Below are 22575 nucleotides of genomic sequence, written 5' to 3'. Positions count from 1 at the left end.
GATTTTTTGGTAAATTCTGGAGCCACAACGCGGTACAGGTACCCACAAGTCTGAAGTCTCTCACATCTTCCGACAAGCGACATCACTTAGTATCTGTGTCTATTTTATTTTTAGAGCCGTACTTACTTTCTCTCTCTCGACTCAGAGCGAGAGAGAGCGAGAGAGAGGGAGAGAGGGAGAGAGAGAGAGAGAGAGAGAGAGAGAGAGAGAGAGAGAGAGAGAGAGAGAGAGAGAGAGAGAGAGAGAGAGAGAGGGAGAGAGAGAGAGAGAGAGAGAGAGAGAGAGAGAGAGAGAGAGAGAGAGAGAGAGAGATTTGCCGTGTAAGCCTAAGCGTCCCAACAAAGGCTAGCCAAAACACATCGATCGTCATCTTACATCGACCTCTATCACGGTGCTGCAGACGACCGTACCGTCGCTCGTCACCAACCACCCACAAACATCGCACTCAGTACTACACGATCGTACACTCAATTTGGGCCCCACCCCTCGCTCTGGGCTCCTACGGCTCATGACGCATGTGGGCGGGCGCCTCCGCTCACGACCACTACGGGCGCCGGCCGAGAGCCTGCTGCTTGACCTTGAGCTCCTTGGCGCGGCAGAGGAAGTCCGTGGCGATGACCCACGGGAAGGCGAGGCCGCTGGTGGCGCCGTGGGCGGCTCCCTCGCACGTGGGGCGCTTGTCTTGCCCGCGGCGCTTGGCCATCTCGTGCTCGTAGGTGACCTTGTACACGAGGCAGGCCTGCGTGGGCCGGGGACGCTGCAGTCGGAGGGCGATGGCGACGGCTGAGTTAGAGACGCAAGGCGAGCAGGACGCGCCTCGATGAGAAGCGAGCGGGGCGGCTCGACCTCGATGTCCCAGCCGCCCTCGGCCTGGTCGTGGTTGGCGAGGAGGAGCTTGCGGTACGAGGCGCCGATCTCCTTGATCTCCTGCCGCCGCGCAGCCTCTTCGTCCTGCGGAGACCGAAAGGGTGAGTGTCATGGCTACTGGCCAGGCTGGGTGCGAGAGAGCGGTGCGGGGCGCAGCCTCGTTCGAGAGCAGCGGAGGCTGCGGCTTGGAGAGGATGTCGCGGACCAGCGACTTGTACTGGACCACCCGACCCTTCCACAGCTCCACCAGCGGCCGCTGCTCCCCCCCCGACGTGGCCAGCGCCCGCAGGTCGGGGTCGAGCAAGACCTGAGGGAGGCGGGTCGCCGCCGGAGTAGATTCCGGCGCGAGGCGCGTGTACAGCTTGCACATTGCCGAGTCCGTGTCCTCAAACGTCAAGCCCTTGCCGCCGGCGTAGCGCTCTCGCATCCAAATCGGCCGCACCTGGCGCTCCAAGGCACGGGCAGGGCTGAGCTCGCTGGCGCTCGAGCAGGGGCGCAGGGCAGCAGCTCGACGCGCCTGGCTCCGCAGGTCGTCGGGGAGCGAGGGCACCTCGCCCGTCACGCCAGCGTCGAGCGCGGCGTTGTAGATGTCGACGAGCCGCTCGCACGCCTGAGTCTCGCCGCGGTCCTGGAAGGCCATGAGATTGACCGCCGACGTGCCCACCGTCGGCGCCGAGTCGTACCGCAGGTGCATGTAGTGCTTGAGGAGCTGCTGCTGCAGCGCTTGAGGGTCGTCGTGCCTCGTGGGGGCGGGCTCGGCGGCGGGCTTGGCGAGCGGCTTGACGTCCCACGGCGTCCTCTCGTCGAAGAGGGCGACGATCTGCGGCTGAGCGATGACGCTGTAGAGGTCGCCTGCGTAGTGGCGGGGGGCGTGGAGCTGGATGGCGGCACGGACGGTGGGCGGTGACGGAACTGCAGGCTCACCGTCATAGTCGCTTCCTGCCGACTTGTCGCCCGTGGCGCGTTCGCCCTTGGTGGAGAGAATGACGGCGTTGGCGCGCCTTGACATCACTCCCTTCAGCATCGCACTCAGTTGCTTGGGGAGGTTCTGGCAGAGGCAGCGCAGTTTGCGGACGTCGCCCTCGTGCGCGCCCTGTGGGCCGGAGAGGATGGTGAGGCGCAAGGAGGCGGTGGCGAAGGCGGCGGAGGGCTGGGTGAAGAAAGAGAGGGCTGTGGAGGCGAGGGAAGTCGTGGGCTGGGAGGAGGCGGCGAGAGGGAGGCGGCGGGCTCGGTAGCGGCCGAGAGGGTGGCGGCGGTGAGGGCGGGCTAGGAGGCGGCGGGGGCGGGGGAGGGGGCGCAAGCCGGAGGCTTGTAGACGAGGACATCGATGGACTGCTGGCTCGAGCAGTCCGCCAGAGGGGAGAGGAGATTGCCGCCGTGGATGACAACCACCTCGCCCTCCTCCAGCGTGCCGCTCTGGTCGGGGATGCCGAGCAGGACGTACGAGTTTGGCACCGGAATGTTCGCCTACACGTGGTCCGAGCTAGGATGGGAGGGGCAGAGGCGTGCCTGCACCGGGGCTTGCATGGCAGCGACGCGCCCTGCGGAGGCGTGCGAGGTGGTCCGCCTGGATGAAGTTGAGCTCCTCGCGGAGGCGCGGCTCCTGCAGGGTGAAGCCGGCGTGCAACATTGCCCCAGCCCGCTCGTGCGACGAGAGGAGCTTCCCGCCCTTCAGCCGTTCGAGCGCCTGCTTGAGGCCCTGGCCGTCGCTCGGCGCCCCAGTCAGCGAGCGGATGCGCTTGACCTCCTCGTCCTGCAGCTCCTCGAAGATCTTGTACATCTGCTGCGCGGCCTTGTCGCCCTGCCGCTTCGCACCCGCCATCAGCAGCGGGACGAAGCTCGCGTTGAGTCGCACTTTGGACGCCCGCTCGCTCGTGCCGCAGATCTCAATGCGGCTAAAATCCGAGAGGCCGGGGTCGATCGCGTCGATCTTGAGCATCGACCGGCGCAATACGATGATGCCGTCGGCCAGCAGCGGGCACGCTGTGACGGTGCCCTTGGCCAGGCTGCCCTGCACCCACGCCCGCAGCTGCGTCACGAGCGGCGCAACCTTCTCGTTGGTGCCAAAGTCCCGCAGCGCCGACTCGCCACCAGACACGACTCGCCCGTTGCTCACGGCGGGAAACTGCTTCGCGAGGGAGATCGAGACCAGCCCCGCGCCGTCCGTCATGATGCGCTGCGCTCCGCGCGGGTCAAAAGTCTCCCCGCCCATCGCGTCGAGGCCGGGGATGTCGTCGCAGATGACGACGAGCGCCGTGCCCCGGGGCGCTGCAGCCAAGGCCTTGAGCTGCTCGAGCGTCACCCGCCCCTCGAGCCGCTTCCCCATCTTGACCTGCAAGTGGGTCAGCACCGGCAGCGTGTGCGAGAGCATGAGCTCGAGGCGCTTGACGAACTTGTGGACCTTGGGGAGCTTGCCAAAGGAGCCGAGCAGGCCGCGAGCCTCCTCGGGCGTCGACCAGCCCCGCGGCCCAAGCGCCTCTGACGAAGAGGAGGACAGCGAGAGCAAGCGGGGTAGGCCACCCCCGTCATCGCCGTCGTCGTATGCGCCATCGCCATCGCCGTAGCGCCCTGCGCCGAGAAAGTCGCGCGCGGTCGCCGTCTCCCCGCTCGCCGCCGTCGCGACGAAGATCATCTTCATCGCAGCCATCTGCGGTGGCGTCGTCACGTGGTCTGGGGGCGAGAGGAGGGCTACGGGCGGTGACTCATCACGCGCTGCACACACCTTGTGGTCTGTCTTGAAGGCAAGGAACTTGAAGCGTCGCCCGAGCACGTCGATGCCTTGGCCGAGCTGCTCGCATTGCTCGCGCTGCGCCTGCTGCTTGGCCAGCGGCGTAAACTCGGACAAGTCGTACGGCACGACCCTCAGCAGGTTGGAGGAGCCGAGGACGCTGTGGGCGACCGTCGAAGTGTCGGGCTTGGAGGTAAACTTCTCGGGCTTGCCCTCCGCGTCCAGCTCGACCTTGTAGACGACGCACGACCCCTGCTTCGCCAGCTCGTCCTCGTCCGCCATAAAGAAGGGGCGGGTGAGCTGCCCGCCTGGCAGATCCTGCGCTATCTTGATCGCCGCGTCGCCGCCATCGACCACCGCCGCCTCGAGCAGCTCGTCGCGGCGGTCGGAGTCGAGCTGAGCGAGCGCGAGGCCGGACTCGCGGCAAGCGAAGAGGCAAGCGAAGAGGCGGCCCGCAGCTTGGGGCTGGTCGTCCTCGAACGCCCTCGTGAGAGCCTCCGCCGTCTGGGGCCGCAAGCGCCGCACGCCCTCGGACTCGAGCGAGCGGCGCAGCTGCGGGGGCAGCTTCGCCAAGGCCGCCTCTGCGGCATCCATCGCCCTCTTGCGCAACGGGCAAGCCTCCGCCGCCGCCGGCTCCTCCACCTCCACCTCCATCGCCTCGTCCAAGAGGTGAGGCGGCGGCTGCTCCGGTGGCGGCGACCTTGCGCCGGTCGGGCAAGAGGGCGCTGCCGCCGCCGGTGCCGCCGCAGGGCGTGGTGGCGATGCTGATGCCGCGGCGAGCCTGAGCCTCTTGCAGTCACTCGTCGCCGACCCCGCCTGGAAGGTCTGTGGTGGCTTGCGCGATCGCGTGGGCCTCGGTGGCTCCGGGCCGTCGCTCGGACCGTCGGGCACCCGAGGTCCGTCCTCGTCCTCGTCCAGCACGACGCGCTTGCGGCCGCCCCTTGGCGGCGGCGGCGCCTCATGCGCCTCCTTGTACTCGAGCAGCGCCTCCTTGGCGTGCTGCGTCAGCTTCGCCTCCGACTGCCAGCTCAACCAGCCCTCCTCGTCCGGGAGCTCCCACACGGCGAGGTAGCACTTTGTTTCCTAGAAAACGGGAGGAGGCGCGTCGGCCTCTCGCCCTACAATCTCCGGCGCCATGCGGTGATGCGACTCGCCGACGAGTCCTCGCCCTCCATGATGCGGCACATCTTCGCCCGCGCCGAGTTGACACTTAGCTGGAAGGCGACGCGCCCGCCGGCGGCCACGGACACGCGGGCGGCGACGATCACCTCGCTCTCGACGGCCCTCCGCACCTCCGCATCCACCGTCACCGATTTGCCCCGACGCCTGCCAACGACGCGCTCGACAAAGTTGATGTCGAGCTCCTTGCAGCTCGCGCAGAGGTACCTGCGCTTGCCGTCGTTGGCGTCGCGGAGCCACCTCACTCCCTCCGCCTTCTCGAGGCAAGCCTGCGCGAGCGGCGGCGCGGCGCGGTTGTGGCGACGTTGGGTGGCAAAGGGCGGAAGGGAGGCTCACCGGGTGAAACCAGGTCACGCAGCCGCTGCACTCGATTGCGCCGTCCGCCAGGGGGCAGCCGCACGAGGCTGCACACGCGGTGCGCCTGCCACGCAGCCGCGGCGAGGGCTGCTCCGCCTCCGCCGCCACCTCGAGCAAGCTCCCCGCGGGGCGGGTGGAGCCGCACTCGTGCCCGGGCGGCAAGAAGTAGAGCATGGGCGGCAGCGGTGCCCGGTACGAGAGGCCCGCGAGCCCCGCCTTGTACAGCGCCAGCCCCGCTTCGCTCAGCGCGAACTGCTCGAACCCCTGGCCCCAGCCGCGCCCGTAGTTGCTCGGCGAGCGCAGCGAGATGTCGACGAGGCCCTGGGGCGCCAACAGGAAGGAGAGGCAAGCGCCGAGCATCTTGCCCGCGCGAGGCCCGCTTGTGCGGACAGCCGCCGGCAGCTTGCTCTCCTCGGCGCGCAAGGCCGTGCTGCTGCGCGCGAAGACCCACAGCTCGCGCCAGGTCTGCGGCGTGTACGACTCGCCCTTGCGCGTCGCCTCGTAGACGAGGCGGATCAAGAAGGCGAAGATGCTTCCAAACTCGGCCTTCGGCGGCGCCGCCAGCGGCGCGCAGCAGACGTCGCACATGCCGCACGGGTCGACGACAGCACCGTCATCCAGGCGCTCCGTGAGAGACTGCCACCGACACTTTTCGCAGTTAAGGGCGAACTCGCGCACGCCGCGGATTGCGTCGAGCTGCTGCTCCTGCTGCTGCGCGTCCTTATCCTTGGTCCACATCCCGCCGCTGTACTTGGTGATGTCCTCCGAGGTGAGGATGAGCGTGCAGCGCGCGTGCGCACCGTCGCGGCCCGCGCGTCCGACCTCATTGTAGTAGTCTTCGAGAGACTGCGGCGCACCGTAGTGGACGACGTGCTTGATCGGCTTGGACGAGTGCACGCCCATCCCGAAGGAGCCCATCGTCGCCACAAAGACGAGCACCTTGGCCTCCTCAAAGTTGGACTGCGCGACCTTCTTGTCCTCCTCCGCCATTTGCGCGTGGAAGCAGTCGGCCGAGACCTCATAGTCGCGCAGGAGCTTGCACACATTCTCGCAGAGCTTGGTCGTGGAGACGAGGACGAGCGTGAACTCGGGCTCCTTCTGCAGCGCGGCGATCAGCCAGCCGAGCGAGTGCGCCATCGCCTCGCCATAGCGGGTCGACTTGAACGGGTCGATGTGCACGCGGATCGAGAGCTCGCTGCGCAGGGACGGCGAGCGGAAGACGGACACGTCGCGCATCCCGAGCCGCTCGAAGATGTCGCTGCGGGCCGCCTCGTCGCCGGCCATCGGGGTGATGAGCAGTTTCGGGACGCGGCGCACCTACAGTCGTCGCAGCAGGCGCCACGGTCTCGAGGGTGTGGAGTGTCGAGGGTGTGGAGTGTCGAGGGTGTGGAGTAACTCGGGGAGGGCGGGCCTCGGGGAGGGCGGGCCGCGCCTTGTCCAGCTGGTTGAGCGGTGAGAGGGCCGAGGCGAGCAGCGCGAAGGAGGGGCGCCACGAGGAGCACTTGCGCACGCATTGCGCCTCGTCGATGGCGATGAGGAGCAGCTTGCCCGCCTTGTTCATTTTGAGGAGCAGCTTGAAAAGGTCGTTCTGGCCGTCCTTGTGAAACAGCTTCTCCGGGGTGCAGTACACCAGGCGCCGCCGCTCGACGCTCGCCAGCTCGCCCTTCCCGCAGGACTGGTCGAGGAAGATGGCGACGTCCTCCTCCCAGCGCGCCCTCGCGGCCGCGTTGAGCTGCATGACCTGGTTCTGCATCAGCGAGCGCAGCGGCGAGATGACCAGCGTGATGCGGCCTTTGGACGGCGTCTCCAGCAGGGCCGGAAGCTGGTAGACGAGCGACTTGCCCAGGCCGGTCCGCTCCTGGTAGAAGACGTGGTTCCCCTGGAGCAACTTGAGGATGACCTCTTCCTGACTGCCGCGGAAGGCCTCGTGGCCAAAGTACTTGCGAAGCGTTTGCAGCAGTTGCGCCCGCAACCGCGCCTCGGCACCCGCGCCTCCGTGCACAGCGAGCGGCCTCGCCTCGCCGCCGCCGCCGCTGCGGCTGCCGCTGCCGCCGCCGCGGGGGGGCACAAAGTTGAAGGCTTTCGCAATCTCGGCGCGCGAGCAGTACACCTTGCCGCTGAGCGACCGATAGTAGCGGTCGAAGGCGCCGTTCGTCCGGCGGACGAGCCCGACGCGGAACCTGCTGATCAGCTCCTCCCAGGCCGACTGTTCCGCCACGGCGCCAGCGACGCGCGGGAGCTCGCGCAGCCAGCCGATCAGGTCAGGGTCGCCCTGCTTGAGCGACAGCCACTCCTCCACCTTCTCCGCCTCGCCAAGACCTGGCAGCCGAGGCAGCGGTGGCCCTGCGCCAGGCGGCGGTGCCTGCGGCGGCAGCTTCTTCTGCGGTGTCTGCGGCGGCAGCTTCCTCGCCGCGCGCTTCGGGGTCGGAGCCGCCTCCGCCTCCCCCGTCGCCTCCCCCGCCGCCATCCCAACCGCCGCCTCCCCCGACGCCTCCTCAGCCGCTGCCGCCTCCTCCGCCGCCTCCTCAGCTGCCGCCTTCTCTGCCGCCACAGCGGTGGCCGGCGAGAGGGCCTCGACGTTCTTGTCGCTCCCGCTCCCCTGCCCCTCCGCCGCCGCGCTCGCCGCCGGGAGCGGCTCGAGCACACCTTCCTCCTGCTGCGGCTGCCCGCCGCCGCCGCGCCGTCCCTTGGCCGCCGCCTGCTTCTGGAAGAGCTCGATCCCCGCCCGCACGTCCTCCTCCTCGAGGTCCTCCTTGTCGCCGTCGTCGTGCTCGATGCGCCAGAGCGGCGGATCCTTCTCCGTCTCGTCGGCGGGCACCCAGCTGGTGACGGTGCCGTAGCACTTGACGACGGAGCGCCCTGCTGGGTGAAACCTCCGGGCCACGCGCAGGCCGAGCCACTTGTGTCCCGTCGCCGACCACGCCGGGCGCAGCCGCCCTTCGACGTCCGCCCACGCCTCGAAGGGCCGCAGCCTGCCGCAGCCGACAGGGATGGCCGCGTCGTGCTTCGACGAGAAGAGGAAGAAGCGCACGCGCGCCGTGGTCGGGCTGGAGGGCGCCTTGCCGCTCGCCAGCCGCTTGAACTTGGCAGCGAGCGCGACGCCCGAAGCCTCCGGGCGGAGCGTCGAGAGGAGCAGAGCGAGCTTCAGCTCTTGCTCGTCGCCCAGCTCCGCCGGAGCGCCGCCCTCGACCGCGAGGACCGTCGCCTTGCCCCACTTGCCGGCGCCGTCTTTGGCCCACACCCACGAGCCCCCCTCCAGCGAAGGCGGGCCCGCGCCTTGGCGGTTCGACGCCCACGGAGCGGAGGAGTCGCCGCCCACGCTCACCGTGCCGCCGAGGAGCGCGGTGCCGCCCGAGGGGGCGCCGCCAGAGCGCTTGCGCTTGCGCGTCCCGGGCGCGGCCGCGCCGCCGACGGAGCTGCGCAGCTCCACCTTGGGCTTGCCCGCCTTGTGCCGGGCAAAGGCGAGCGCCGCCTCCTCCGCCGTCGAGAACCAGCCGAGGTTGGGCCGCTTGCCGTTGAAGCGGACGCGCACGGTGTACATGTCGTGCCCCAGGTTGCGGGACCGCGTCTTGTCGAGCGAGACGTTGGCGTAGCCGCTCGAGTTGTCCTTCCGCGTCGCCTTTGCGAGCTCGAGGCCCTCCTCCTGCGCCTGCTGCACCGCCGCCCTCGCCGCCTCTTGCAGCCCGTGCAGGGAGAGAGCGCCGCCGCCCTTGAGTGCCGGCGCCGACGCGCCGCCCGCCTTGAGCCGCCGGAGCCTCCGCATGAGCGGCTTGAGACCCTTGTCCGGCGAGCTCTTGCCGAAGAGCAGCACCTTCCACTTGTTGAGCGTTGCCTTGCGCAGCTCCTCCTCGCGGCACGAGGCGGCGAGGGGCGGCGGCGGGGTGATGGCCGCCAGCGGGCCACCCACGGGCGCAGTCACGCCCTCGTCTGGCGTGGCCTGCTCCGCGACAGCGCCGTCCGGCGTGGCCTCCGTGACAGCGCCGTCCGGCGTGGCCTCCGTGACAGCGCCGTCCGGCGTGGCCTCCGTGACCGCGCCGTCCGGCATGGCCTCCTCCGCGCTTCCGCCGCTCTCTGCCGGTGACTGTGGGACGGTGAGGCCGACGGTGAGGCCGCGGCGCTTGGCAACCTTGTCCTGCCGCAAGTGCCTGCCCAGCCGCCGCCTTGCAGCTGCGCGTGCCGATGTTCCGGCAATCGTCCCAGAGGCCTCTCGGATTGGCGGCGGCAGGGCGGCGACGGGTGGCGCAATGTCGCTAGGACTCGGAGTCACCGTCTCGTCCCCCGTACCAGAGGCCTCTCCTTGAGCCTTGATTGGTGACGGCGGCAGGGCGGCGATTGGTGGCGCCTGACGGGTGTCGCTAGGACTCGGAGTCGCCGTCTCGTCACCCTCGGCACGAACGAGCAGGTAAATCAAGTTTCCTTGCGCCAGTCCCGCCTCAGCCACAGACGCGTTCGAAACTGCCACAATTGCATCCGTCCCGTTCAGGGAGAGACTTGCCGCATCGAGAGAGCACGAAGCCGCGGCCGCCGCCTGCGCGAGGAGGTCTGAGAAATTTGTGCTCGAATCAACCTGCAGCCTGATGGTTTCGTTCTCGGGCGTCCGGATCCGAATCAGCATGCCTCCGGAGAGGTGGCTCTCTCTCGGAGACCAAGTGAGCAGCCAGAGCAGAGCGCACGCAATCAAGACACTCTCCGCGCTGCGTTTCACTTCTTTTTTTTCCCGCCTTCCAACTCCTCTCTTGCCTTTATTGCGGTCAAGCCTCTTCGCGGCTCGAGCGGCTGGCCAACAAAAGCAACAATCTACGGCCAAGAGAAGAGGAAGAAACTCAGTTGCAAATAAAGTCCCTATCACGAATGGGGCGGCAATAGAGAGAGTCGGAGGGAGGGAGAGATGAGGCCTCCCCGCGCGGCGCGACTAGAAAAAAAGTAAAAGCGCAATCCTGTCCATGGCGCTCCTGAGTCTAGCGCGCGGCTGGCCGACGCTGCTGTCCGCCCGGCCGGCTCATCGCAGCCTGGGTGTGACCGCGGCGGACGTTGGGACACCTTGGCTGCCGCTCCCAACGGCAGGCGACACCATGGCGCTCGGCGCCGCGCTGGCCGAGCGCGCGCGTGCCGGCGACACGCTACTGCTGCACGGAGGGTACGGTGCGGGCAAGACGTGCCTGGCACGCGGCTTTATCCGTCGGTGGCTGGGCGACGAGGACGCCTCGCTCCACGTCGCCTCGCCCAGCTACCTGATTGACAACACTTACCCCGACGAGGAGGGCGGCGCGCTGCAGCCAGGCGGCCGTCACTAGGACACACGCACAGCACGCCACGCACGCACAGCACGCCACGCCACAGCACGCACAGCACGCGCAGCAAGCACACGCACGCGCACACAGACATGGACACGCACGCACAATCTGCAGAGCTTGGTGGTCCTCTAGCCTGCCTCTCTGTTTTCGCTCAGGCGTCACCGTGCACCACATGGACCTGTGGAGGCTGCCTGAGGGCAAGGCGAGGGGCTAGATGCGGAACGGAGTCCAACCTACCGGCCGCGGCACGCAGTGGCCAGACACGACGCCCTCCTCACCCAGGGCGCCGCTGTCTCCAACCTCTCAGGTGGGGCAGCTGGTCGACCTGCCCGCCGTCTTCCGCGACTGCGTCTCACTCGTCGAGTGGCCGGAGCGGCTCTCGCCCACAGAGGCGCAGCTGATGGCGGCGCCTCTCGAGGCGCTCGCCCACACCTCCTCTCTCTCGGCTCCAGCCTCCGCGCCCCGCCTCCGCCTCGGATCCGCCACGCGCCACGCCGCCTCCCAACACCCGCCTCCCGGCAGGTGCACCTCCGGTTGGACGAGGAGGCCGCCGCGAGGATGGCCGACCCGGAGGGGGCGGCCGCCGCGCTGGAGGACGGCGAGGACCTGCCGCGGTGGGCGCGGCTGGTCGCGCGGGGCGAGGCGTGGCAGGAGCGGCTGTCGGCGATAAAGCTAGAGAGCGACTTTGCGGAGTGAAAGAGCAGCGCACGGTGGTGCGTGCGGAAGATTTATCATTCATAGGATAGCCCATGTATGCCTGAGTCACATAGTTGAAATAAACGAGACGGGGAAGGGCGGGCAGTCGCACTCGCAGAGCATCTCAGCTTGGCGTAAGGAAAGCGCCGGATAAAAAACTCCACCCACTCCCACAAAAGTCCTCTCACCTCACTCCGCTCCCCCTTTTAGTGGTGCCGGTGGAGATCGCGGAGCCCCCTTGAACAGACAAGACCACGGGACAGCGAGCTCACCCCCCTCCCCCTCCCTGCACTCACCTTCCTCCCAACACATGCCTCCAAGCTCCAACCACGATCCGTGCGCCGGCGCCAGTAGCAGTACTGTACTTGGTTGCTGTCCTTGCGCGCGGCTAGTCGGCATTCGCCTTGGCCCTCGCGGCGGCCGCTGACGCGCGCCTCGCCTTGACGGCAGCCAGTGCCGCCTCCGCCACCTCCGCCGCCTCTGCCGCCGCCGCCGCAGCCGCCGCCTCTGCCACCGCCGCCGCCGCCGCAGCCGCCGCCGCAGCCGCAGCCGCCGCCGCCGCCGCCGCCGCCGCGGCAGCCGCCTCCTCCTCTGCCGCTGCCAGAGCGTCCGCCTCGCCTTCGGCCTCCCGGCGCGCCTCCGCTGCCACCCAGGCTGCCTCCTCACCCGCCTCCGCCGCCTCCTCCTCGCTCGCTTCGCCTGCCGCCTCGGCCTCCTCTCCCAACGCCTCGGCCAGCCCCTCGACCGACGTCTCCGCCGTGATGCGGTACCGAATCCGCTCCTCGTGGAGCGTCTCGAGAAGCCTGATCAATCTCGCCTCCTCGGCTTTCTTTGCGGCCTCGGCTGCGGCTGCCTCCGACGGCGCCTCGGGATCCTGCGACGGCCCAGCGCCGCCGCTCCCGCCGCCCTTCTTCTTCTTCTTGCCCTTCTTGCCCTTGCCGCGCTTCTCCGCCTCGACCTCCGCCAGCAGCTCCTCGGCGTGCCGCGCAGCCTCCGCCTCCGCCGCCGCCCGCTCCGCCGCCCTCTCCGCCGCCCCCGCAGCCCACGCCGCCTCCTTCGCCACCGCCTCCGCCGCCTTTTCAGCCGCCGCATGCTCCTCAAGGGCGCGCACGCACTCGGCGTGGCCCTCCTCCTTGGCAAACTGCAGCGCTGTGCGTCCAGACTCCGTGCGCAGCTTCGTGTCGGCGCCCGCCCGCAGCAGGCAGTGGAGAGCAGCGGGGTGTCCGATACCGGCGGCGATCGTCAGCGCGGTGCTGCCGACGCGGTTCTGAAGGTCGATCGAAGCGCCACGCTGCAGCAGCATCGCTGCCAGCCGCTCGTGGCCCAGGAGGGCGGCGAGCTTCAGCGCGGTGCTGCCGCCGCTGTTTTGAAGGTCGATCGAAGCGCCACGCTGCAGCAGCGCCGCGGCCAGCCGCCAGTGGCCGCCGGAGACAGCGCCCATCAGCAGCGTGAGGCCGCTCAGACCCTCACGAGTGAAAGTCGCGTCCACCCGCCCGCCGCCGTCGAGCCACGCCAGCACCGCCTCGTCGCCTTGCTTAGCCGCCGCCACGACCTCCTCGGGGACGGCGTCCTCGCCCGTTCCGCTCTCCACGCCGCCAGAAGAGGACGCGGCAGTCGGTTCCGCCGCCGCTCCCTTGCCCGAGGCGGCATCGCCGTCCGCCCCTGCGCCGCCCGCCGCGCCGATCTCCTCGGGAACAGGCCCGCTGCTGCCGCCCGAAGCGCTGCCCTCGCCGCCCGCCTCGACCGCCGCCGCGTCGCGCCTCTCCGCCGCCACCTCGCCGAGAAACGTCTTGACAGCGGCGATGCACTCGGTGTGACCCTTCTCTTTGGCAAGCTGCAGCGCCGTCTCGCCGTCCGCAGTGCGCAGCGTCATGTCTGCGCCCGCCCGCAGAAGCTGGAGCAGAACGGCAGCATGGCCATTGAGGGCGGCGCTCGCGAGCGCAGTATAGCCGGCGCCGTCCTGCAGGTCGACCTCTGCCCCGTGCCGCAGCAGCAGCTCGACCACGCGCTCGTAGCCTTGGATGGCAGCCAGCATCAGCGCGGTGACGCTGCCGCTGTTCTGCAGGTTGATCTCCGCCCCGTGCCGCAGCAGCGTCTCGACCACCTGCACGTGGCCATTGACGGCGGCGTTCATCACCGCTGTAGTGCCGTAGCTGTCTCTCGCGTCCGGCTTCGCGCCCCGCTTCAGCAGAACCTCGACCAGCTGCTTGTGACCGTGTCCGGCGGCGATCGGCAGGAGCGTCCAGCCACTCACACCGCGATGCACGCACGTCGCATCAACCCGCCCGTCCCCGGCGAGCCACGTCTGCACCACGCCCGCCTTGCCGTCCGCCGCCGCGGCCTCGATCTTTTTCGGCAGCGCGAGCGGCGCAGCAGCCGCCGTTGATGCGTGTCCGCGCCGGGAGGCGGCTTTTGGTCGGCCGGGCATGGGAGTGCTCTCGTCGGCGCGTGGAAGTAAAGAAAGTGACCCCGTAAACAAATAAAGCGACCGCACTGCGGTACCGCAGGTTTTGAGCGCCGGTACCGGCATTTGCCCGGTACCGCCCAAGCGAGGTACCGGTCGAGAGAGAGATGTCAGCGGCGGCCCAGGATGACAGAATTGGCCTTCGCCAGACTGAGGACTATTGTGCGCCTCGGCGAGGCGGTTCCGGCCATCCCGAATTCCCGATTCCGAGCGCGGTGGACCTCATCTTGCCGGCGGTACCCGACGCTGCTCGAAGGGCAGTTGTCGACCGCCGGCAGTGACCGGCAAGATGAGTCCACTGCGCTCGCGATCGGGATGTCCGGAACCGCCTCGCCGAGGCGCACAATAGTCCCCAGTCTGGCGAAGGCCAATTCTGTCATCCTGGAAAGCCCAGAGCGGGACGTCAAGAGGCCATTTCGGCCGAAAAGCAGCACTGTTTTGGGCGGTACTCACTGCGGTACCGCGAGGGCGGTACCTTTATTTGTTTAGGGGGTGAGATCGCTCCCTGGTCTTGCCGCAAGAGCAACGCGATCTTTTGCGCAAAATATCTTAAACTTTTAGGGCTCAACCGCTCCACGCCACGCCGCTCGCGGCGGTCTCTTCCCAGCTCCACAGGCCGCTAATTAGTTTTTATTTTAATCTGACGACATGTAACGTTCCCGCCACAGGAGGATCGGAATGCACATCGCCGCTGCAGAGACCGAGAAGCCAACACATGATAGGCCAAGACCTCCTCGGGGAGAAGCAGCCTGACCTCGAGAAGGACGTTGACTTGTCCTGCTGCGGAGGATGCTGCGAGGCACCGGACACGCCGCGCCGCACGTGGCGGCAGTGGGCACGGCGCAACGACAGCAGCCCAACGTTTGCATATTACACAGGAGTCAAGTGGTTCCTCGTGGTCGTGTTCGCGATCCCGGTCTTCCTCAACCACTTCGTGATCGGCCTCATACGGTACGTGTCCGGCGGCTGGTTCCACATGTTATGCAGGTCGTTATGCCGCTTTTCCAACAATGAGTGCGCAAATGCTTGCTATTACGTCATTGGGGGATTGCCGCAAGTGACCAACTACCTTATTGCGGCCTCTGAGATGATCGGTCTCATCACGTTCCTTTTAAGTGCATTCTGGGCTGCATTTGGCATGTCGCTGCTAAACCCGGTATGCGGCGTCGAGACTTGCATCGAGCTGCTGCGCATCACCGATTGGACCTACAGCACTATCTTCGCGAACCTTCCCGTCGCGCTTGAGCACCCGGGCAAGTTGGTCATGCCGTGTTATTTCGGCGATCCCTACAAGAGTGATGCGGCGAAGGTGGCGCCGGAGAAGACGGCGACACCAAGTACAAGGCGACACAACGTAGAGGCGGAGGAGCTGATGCGGGCCAAGTTCGAGGCAGAGAGCACCTTCTACTTTGTGTCGGCCGCCAAGCTTCGCGAGTCCACCCAGAAGATCCTGCCAGTCATGCAGGAGCTCCGCGGGCGGGACGGGTGGCTGGAGCGACGCGAGATGATTTGGGCAAGTACCTCGCCATTTCGCACAGGTGGGAGACGCCAGAGTCGCCCGACACCAAAGGGGTGCAGCTGCGGGAGGTCAAGCGCTACCTGGAGGCGAACCCTGCCGTCGAGTGGGTGTGGTTTGACTACTGGTATGCCCCCCCCCCCCCCCTCGCTCTTCCTCTCGGCCCTTCACGGGAGCTCAGCTTCGCCATCTGGTTCCGTGCAGGTGCATGCCACAAAAAACGCCCAGACAGGAACGGAGCCTCGAGGAGAGGCTGGAATTCAAGGCGATGATGGGGAGAATCAACACTTTGTACCTCGGCGCCTCCGTCCTCATCCTTCTCGACCTCTCGTACATGTCGCGCTTCTGGACGCAGGCGTTCGCTCTCGCCGCTGTGCTGCCTCACACTTCTCTACCTCTTCCCCTGCCCAGAGGCGCTCTGACACGGACCGCCATGTTCGTAGTTCGAGGCTTGGCTTTCGATGCAGCAGGCTTCGGACGAGGGCATTCGCCCTGCGCCTGAGGCGGCACGGCGGTGCACTGTTCGAAACATCCACAACGCTCCGATCGAGTTCAAGGACAGCTTGATCAAGATGTGGGCGAAGAAGTCGTATTTAGAGGCATATGAAGTGCTGTCGGACCCCGACGTGACCGTGACCAACGAGTCCGACAAGGAGATGCAGCTCCCAAAGATCCTCTCGATCAACAAGCTGGTGAAGGATGTGACGTACTAGCAATAGGCCAATACGCAATAGCACACATAGTGATAGTCATAGCAGGCTGCATGCCTGCCATGCTGCATGGAATTCGCGGCAAAACACACCGAGGGCTGGGTTCGGGAGAAAGTGTAAACAAGCAAACTAATTCTTTCACTATTATGTCCTTTTTCTTTCGAAAGATACGGCCTGGGTTCGGGCTGAGCCCTGCAGGCGTGGCGCTCGCGGCTCGCCACGGTCTCCCTCTGTCACTCCAGTGCGACGAAGCGCCGCTTCCACAGCGAGCGCAGCGCGGCGGCCACCTCGTCGGGCGGCGCGTCGAGTGCCTGGGCGATGTCGGCCACCTCCGCGCCGTCGGACAGCTCGAGCGCCGCAAGCTCGAGCTCGTCGCCCAGCTCGACCCACGCCTGCTCACACCAGCCCGGTGTGAGAGATCTCGCCGCCCGCACGGCCGCCCATGGAGCGGTGCTCGCGCGCCTCCCGCGGCGCGTCGGGCGTGAACGTCTCGGCGGCCGCCGCGTCGCCGTCGGCCGCGAGCCACTCGCCCGCCGCGCCGTCCGCCCACTCCTCCCCCCCGCCGTCGGGCGGCGACCGCAGCTGCACCGCGGTCGTCTCGCCCGACTCGCGCGCGCCAATCCTCGAGACGAAACGGCGCACGCCCGGCCGCCGCGTCGCGCGCAGCCCGCCGAGCCGCGCCTGCTCGCAGCGTGGCGCCGTGAAGGAAACCGCCTCACAGAGCGCGTCGGAGGCCGAGCCAGGCCGCGTCGCCTCGCCAGCCTCCCCGGCCCGAGCGATGGCAGCCGCTGCTCCCGCGGCGGCGAGCGGGCAACGTCGCGCGCGCACGAGAGCCGCCCGCCCATCGCCAAGCAGCAGCAGCAGCCGGTCGATGCCGCCCTCCTCCGCACTCTCCTCCTCCGCACCCTCTTCTGCACCTCCCTGCGCGCTGCCGCCGGCACCGCTGGCCGCCTCGCCGCCGCTCACCGCCTCGCCCCCGCTCGCCTCGGACGCCACGTGTAGGAAGGCGGCGAGCGCGTTGGCGGGCCCTTCTACGATGGGCTCCGCCGGGCGCGTGTTGAAGGACGTGTTGAGCACCTGCGGCGAGCAAGTCAAGTCCGCCGAGGTGGCACCGCGGCTCTGGCGCGTGCGGTCGTGCGGAGCGCACACCAGCGGCACGCCGGTGAGAGCGAAGAAGGCGGCGATCAGCGCGCGCCAGCGCGGGTCCGCCTCGCCGCCCACCTGTTCACGCGGATGCGCGGTGAAGAGGCGCTGCTCAGGTGCTCAGGCGTTCGCGGCCTCCGCCTCGCCGCTCGCCGTCTGGAGCCGCGCGGAGCCGTCGACGTGGCACACGGCCGGGATAGCGTCGCGCCGCTTGCACGGCAGCGCGAAGGACATGTAGGGAGAGCCCGACGGCGGCACGCCTGCACGGCGGCTCGAGGAGAGGTGGAGGAGAGGTGGAGGAGAGGTCTAGCAGGAGGACGGCGGCGGCTCGCCCTCGAACCACTCTCCGGCGTGCTCGGCGAGCACCTGCAGAGGGGGCGCGAGAGAGAAGCTGGTCGTAGCGGAGGCCCTCGCCTGCTGCGGGGCCGAGACGCACCGACGGCGCAAACGGCCGGAAGGGCTCCCGCTTCTTGACCAGCCGGTTGAGTCGGTCGACTGCGGCGGCGTTTCGCGGGTCGGCGACGATCGAGCGCCGGCCGAGGGCGCGCGGGCCGTACTCGGCGCCGCCGCTCGCCCACAAGGCCAGTATCTCGCCCGCGGCGAGCGAGGCGGCGGTCCGCTCGATGGCGGCCGCCTCGGTCAGCCACTCCGCCTCCACGAAGCCAGCGTACTCCTCGAGCGCCGCCTCGACAGCACCCGGCGGGTGCGCGGTGCCGCCGTAGGGCGACGGCGCCGCTCTGGCCCCCACCTCTGCCGCCCTCGCCTCTGCCGCCTCCGCCTCCGCCTCCGCCTCCGCCTCCGCCTCCGCCTCCGCCGCCTCCGCCTCCGCCGCAGCCGCCGCCGCCGCCCCCGCCGCCGCCGCCCCCGCCGCCGCCTCACTCCCGTATGCGCCGTCGAGGAGCGCTGCGCCAAACGCGGCGCACCCGAGGGCGATCCCGTCGTCTCCAGGCGCCGACGGGACCCAAACGTCGTCGAATCCGCCTGTGTTCACAGCTCGTTGGCGTGAAGAGACGCCGCCCCCGCCCTCGCAGCGACGAGACACTCCCCTACGGCCCTCGGCCGCCGTGATGCCGTTCAAGACCGAGTTCAAGCCGACGCCGCCCGCGATGGCGAGCCGCTCGCCGCACGGCGCGTGGATGCTCCGAAGCGTGGCGAGGAAGTCGGTCGCGCACGCCTCGAGGTCGCGCTGCACAGCCGCGGACAGCGCCGCCGCCGCCGCTCGCCGCCGCGGGTCAGACCAGGCTGGGCCCGCACCCCGCTGAGCCGGGCCCGAGAGGTACTTCTCCAGCTCGGCCGAGCGGACAGCGAAGTCGCCCGGCGTGTTGTCGTCGCGGAGCAGCCGGCCGGAGCAGAGAGTGGGCACCGCCTTCAGCTCGCGCGCCTACTCGAGCAGGGCAGCGTGCCGAGCCACAGCAGCAGCCGAGCAGCAGCACAGCAACATGCAGAGCCGCATGCAGAGCCGCGCGCAGCAGCCGCCGCGCCACGCCCTCACGTGCCCACCCTCACGTTACACACACTCCGCTCTCTCACGCCGCCTCCCCTCGCTCTCGCGCTCCGCGCCGCCCCACTCGGCGGTATCTCGGCCGCATGTCGGACTTAACAGGGCTCTATCTCGGCTCTATCTCGGCTCCACCTCGGCTCTATCTCGGCTCCATCTCGGCTCCATCTCGGCTGTCGCGCGCCGCGTCGCAAGCCCACTCCGCCGCCGTCACCGCGCCCCAAGCCGCGCCGCGCACCGCCTCGCCCGCGGTCGCCTCGCCGCCCCAGCCGCGCACCCAAGGGGCGAGACCCATCACCTGGCGAGAGATCGGCCGAGATCTGGCCGAGATCGGCCGAGATCGGCCGAGATCGGCCGAGATTGGCCGAGATTGGCCGAGAGATCGGTCGAGATTGGCCGAGATTGGCCGAGATTGGCCGAGATTGGCCGAGAGATCGGTCGAGATCGCGGGGCGAGGGCCCCGTCGCCTTTCCGCACGTGTTCCAGTCGCCAAACACGTGCGCCGCGACGCGCGAGTAGACGCCTCCTACGCGGCGACACTCGGAGCAGGCTCCGGGACGGTCGGCTCGCCTCGGAGCGGCGCCACGTGGGGCAAGAGGCGGCGCCGAGCCCGTCGAAGTCGTGGTACCAGTCGGAGAAGCCGAGCTGGGACGTCTCGGCGGCCCACCGCTTGTACACGGGCCGCAGCACGCGGTGCCTGCAGGTGTGGGGAGATATGGGGAGATGTGGGGAGATTACACGGGCCGCAGCACGCGGTGCCTGCAGGGGAGGGGCTTCGACCAGACTCACGGGCCGCGTGAGCCTCCCCCCCCCTTCCTCCACCTCTCCCTCTCTGCAGCCGCGGCCGCCTCCTCCCGCCCCTCGCCGCCACCGTCTCGAAGAGGTACGCCTGCAGGAAGGTTCCGAGACGGTTCAGGGAAGGCTCCTCCTTGTCGCAATACCACCGTCTCGAAGAGGTCACGCCGACTCGGACTCGCGCGCGGCGTCGCTCGCCGCGGCACCGGCCTGCACGCACGTGTCGTAGCCAGGCAGCAGCGCGTCGCTCACGTACTCGGGCCACTCGGCCGCAGAGTAGTCCACCCTGTCCAGCGGCGCCGCGCCGGCCGCCCGGCCGACCAGGTCGCTTCGCCGCTCACCCATCCCGTCCATGACAACGACGAGGCCGGAGTCAAAAGGCGCGGTCGCCGACGCGGCCGCAGCGTGCGCGAGATGGTGCGAGATCTCGATGCGGCGCGGCACCTCCGGCAGCAGGTTCGCGACGTCGAGCCGGCTAATCATCTCATCGCCGGCGTTCGAGCTCTCCGCCCACGCGGCGAGCCGGCGTTCGAGCGGCGCGATGGGCGCATGATGGTTGTTGGCGACGACGGCGGCTACGTCGCATAGCGTTCCACCCGCGCTGGCGACGCCGGCCGCCACGAGGGCACCGCAGCCGCCGCCGTCGTGCTTCTTGCGGGTGAGCCGCTCCCGTGCCGCCGAGTAGCGGACGCGGCCGCTGTTTGCGTCGAGCACCGTGGCTGCGGCGTCGTGCGAGTACTTGTTGAGCCCGACGACGAGCCGGGGAGGCGTGGTGACGGCCAGAACGCTGCTGAGCGTGCTGCTGAGCGTGGCGACGGCCAGCATGGGCCCGATTTTCTTCTTTTTCTTCGATGCTGTACCGTGGTGTCCAGTCCGAGCCTGGCTGTTCTTCACCTTACTACCTACCTACCTGTACCGTACCAATTGTCTACCTCCGTCATAGTGCCACGACGTGCGGCCTAGATTTAGCACATGCGCCTCCGCTCGCATACACTCATACAATGAATTGACATCTCCCATGAGGCCGAGTTAGGGCTAGCAGTAGGCAGCTAGCCTGTGAGGGGGCGTCCATAGACACCTCACAAGACCCCACACACGGTCTCGTCCGTGCCTCGCCGGGCGGCGAGATTGCTAGAGGTGGAGCAAGCCTGCTCTAGGCTCGCATGTTACTTCCTGTCGTCTGTTGTGTTGTTGTGCCCTTGTTTGTACTCTTGGCACCGTGGAGTGCTGGGGGGGGCGACAGGGAGGATGTGGCCCCGAGTTATGTGTACGCCAACTCAGGGTGTGTGGCAGCCAGCTGGCTGTGTGTCTTGACTCTTGTGAGCTTGTTTGTGTCTGTGTGTCGCTCGTGCGTGTCGTCATCATCTGTCCAGCGTCCACCCATACCGCGTTGGTGTCCAGTCCGAGCCTGATTGTTCTTCACCTTCCTACATACACACATACATACATACCAATTGTGAGCAGGTTGGAGCAGCAGCTCCTGAGCACGGCGCCGCAGGCGCCTGTTGCATGGCGGCGTGCCGTCCTCCCATCCCTCCTAATTTGGTCACTTGTTTTTCTTTCTTTGTTTTCGCGACGCATGGCAGGCTGCTGGTCATGACGCAGTTATAGGGTGTTGTGTGCCGTCAGAGTGACTCTCTGTGTGTCAGGGAAAGTCAGGGCCGTCCATCCGAGCTCCAGTAAGCTCGGAGACACCCCATTATAGTGCGGCTCGACCTCTCTTTGAGTCACTGTGCCTTCCCGGCGGTTTTGCTGTAGAGCCTCTCAACAAACTCTACAGCAAAATCGCGCTCTACATCGCTCTGCAACGCAGACGGTTCGTCCCGCACCGATGTAGAGCTCTACAGCTCTATAGCGCTCCAGAGCGCTCTACATCTCTACATCTCTACAGCGCTCTACACTCTACATCCTCTACACCCTCCCTCAGGAATAGGCGCGCTCCCGCACGTATCTCATGGACGTATCTCTTCGGGGTTGACCCACTGCCTCAACCGCTCCCCAGGGCGGCGAGTGCGGCGATCACAGCCACCAAAGTCCCCCCGCTACCCGCCGGGCGCAGCGCTGCTCGTCGATCCACTCACGCACGCTGCGCTCTCGTGCCGCCTCGGCTCGCGAAGCCACGCGTGCCTGCGTGTCCAGTTCCCACTGTCGATGCGCCTCGGAGCTCGCACGCGCGGCGTCACCGCCATGCGCCTCTGCCGCTTCCGCCGCTCGCTCGCGGTTCACGCGCATGCTTTTGGGGCGGCCCTTAAAAGCACTTGCGGTGCACGATGGACGGGCCCGACTCGTCGTACTCCTGCCTCGACATCCACGACTGCTGGAAGGTGTAGAGCGAGGCCAGGATTGCCCCGCCGATCCAGACCGAATACTTGCGCTCCGGCGGCGCGATGATCCTGACCTTCATCGACGCGGGCGCGAGTGCGGTGATCTCCTTGGACATCCGGTCCGCAAAGCCGGCGAACATGGTCGAGCCGCCCGAGAGGACGACGTTGGCGTAGAACTCCTTGCGGAGATCGTCGCCGCACTTGGTGATCGAGTCGTGAACCATCTGGTGCACACCCGCCGACCGCGCCATCCCCAGGAGGGAAGGCTGGAAGAGCGCCTCGCAGCAGCGGAAGCGTTGGTCACTGAGCGTGATGAGCTGGCCGTCGGGTAGCTCGTACGAGTTCTCGAGCGCCGAGGACGAGGCGGCGGTCTGCATCTCGGCGTCAAAGTCGAGCGCCACGTATGCCAGCTTCTCCTTGATGTCGCGCGCAATCTCGCGCTCTGCAGGGGTAAAGAAGGAGTAGCGAGCGGTAACCTCGGTTAGCAGCGTGACCATCCAGTCGGTCAGGTCTCGGCCGGCGAGGTCGAGCCGCAGGATGGCGTGGGCTAGCACGTTCTGCTCGTAGACAGGCACGGTGTGCGAGACACCGTCGCCCGAGTCCATCACGATGCCCGTGGTGCGGCCCGACGCGTACAGCGAGAGGACGGCCGGGATGGCGACGTACATGGCGGGCACGTTGAAGGTCTCAAACATGAACTGGGCCATCTTCTCGCGGTTCGCCTTGGGGTTGAGCGGCGCCTCGGTCAGCAGGACCGGGTGCTCCTCGGGTGCCACGCGCAGCTCATTGTAAAAGGTGTGGTGCCAGATCTTCTCCATGTTGTCCCAGTTGGTGACGATGCCGCGCTCGATCGGGTACTTGAGCGTCAGGATGCCTCGCCTCGACTGCGCCTCGTCCCCGACGTACACTAGCTCGGCGCCGGCCCCTCCGATCATGCGCCGGCCGATGATGGAGGGGAAGACCGCGCGCGGCGCGTCGTCGCCGGCGAAGCCAGCCTTGCACAT

General features: G+C 67.9%; 6 protein-coding genes across 6 annotated transcripts; 1 reads left to right on the top strand and 5 right to left on the bottom strand.

The window, feature by feature from the left end:
* Nucleotides 1–5893: 5893 nt before the first annotated feature.
* On the bottom strand, nt 5894–6268 carry EMIHUDRAFT_70895 (hypothetical protein; the record flags this gene model as incomplete). Its single annotated transcript, XM_005788500.1, has 1 exon — nt 5894–6268. A coding segment is annotated over one exon (375 nt), but the record flags the coding sequence as incomplete, so codon positions are not given.
* Nucleotides 6269–6860: 592 nt separating this feature from the next.
* EMIHUDRAFT_70903 (hypothetical protein) lies at nt 6861–7097 on the bottom strand (the record flags this gene model as incomplete). The annotated part of the gene is made up of 1 exon (XM_005788499.1): nt 6861–7097. A coding segment is annotated over one exon (237 nt), but the record flags the coding sequence as incomplete, so codon positions are not given.
* Nucleotides 7098–10203: 3106 nt separating this feature from the next.
* On the top strand, nt 10204–11183 carry EMIHUDRAFT_455136 (hypothetical protein; the record flags this gene model as incomplete). The annotated part of the gene is made up of 4 exons (XM_005788498.1): nt 10204–10417; nt 10581–10627; nt 10733–10843; nt 10948–11183. The coding sequence occupies 4 exons, from the start codon at nt 10204–10206 to the stop codon at nt 11119–11121; spliced, it is 546 nt and encodes a 181-aa protein (XP_005788555.1). The 3' UTR covers nt 11122–11183.
* Nucleotides 11184–11509: 326 nt separating this feature from the next.
* On the bottom strand, nt 11510–13965 carry EMIHUDRAFT_110374 (hypothetical protein; the record flags this gene model as incomplete). The annotated part of the gene is made up of 2 exons (XM_005788497.1): nt 11510–12079; nt 13807–13965. 2 exons carry the CDS (start codon nt 13963–13965, stop codon nt 11510–11512), a joined length of 729 nt encoding a protein of 242 aa, XP_005788554.1.
* Nucleotides 13966–16044: 2079 nt separating this feature from the next.
* On the bottom strand, nt 16045–20072 carry EMIHUDRAFT_110372 (hypothetical protein; the record flags this gene model as incomplete). Its single annotated transcript, XM_005788496.1, has 8 exons — nt 16045–16203; nt 16400–16492; nt 16640–16888; nt 16961–17032; nt 17391–18335; nt 18993–19149; nt 19275–19341; nt 19454–20072. The coding sequence occupies 8 exons, from the start codon at nt 20070–20072 to the stop codon at nt 16045–16047; spliced, it is 2361 nt and encodes a 786-aa protein (XP_005788553.1).
* Nucleotides 20073–21495: 1423 nt separating this feature from the next.
* On the bottom strand, nt 21496–22575 carry EMIHUDRAFT_226687 (putative actin; the record flags this gene model as incomplete). The annotated part of the gene is made up of 1 exon (XM_005788495.1): nt 21496–22575. The coding sequence occupies one exon, from the start codon at nt 22573–22575 to the stop codon at nt 21496–21498; it is 1080 nt and encodes a 359-aa protein (XP_005788552.1).

Source organism: Emiliania huxleyi, assembly GCF_000372725.1.
Source record: "Emiliania huxleyi CCMP1516 chromosome Unknown EMIHUscaffold_134, whole genome shotgun sequence".
NCBI lineage: Eukaryota > Haptophyta > Isochrysidales > Noelaerhabdaceae > Emiliania > Emiliania huxleyi.
Note: the sequence above shows the minus strand (reverse complement) of the source record. Positions and strands in the feature narration are given on the sequence as shown.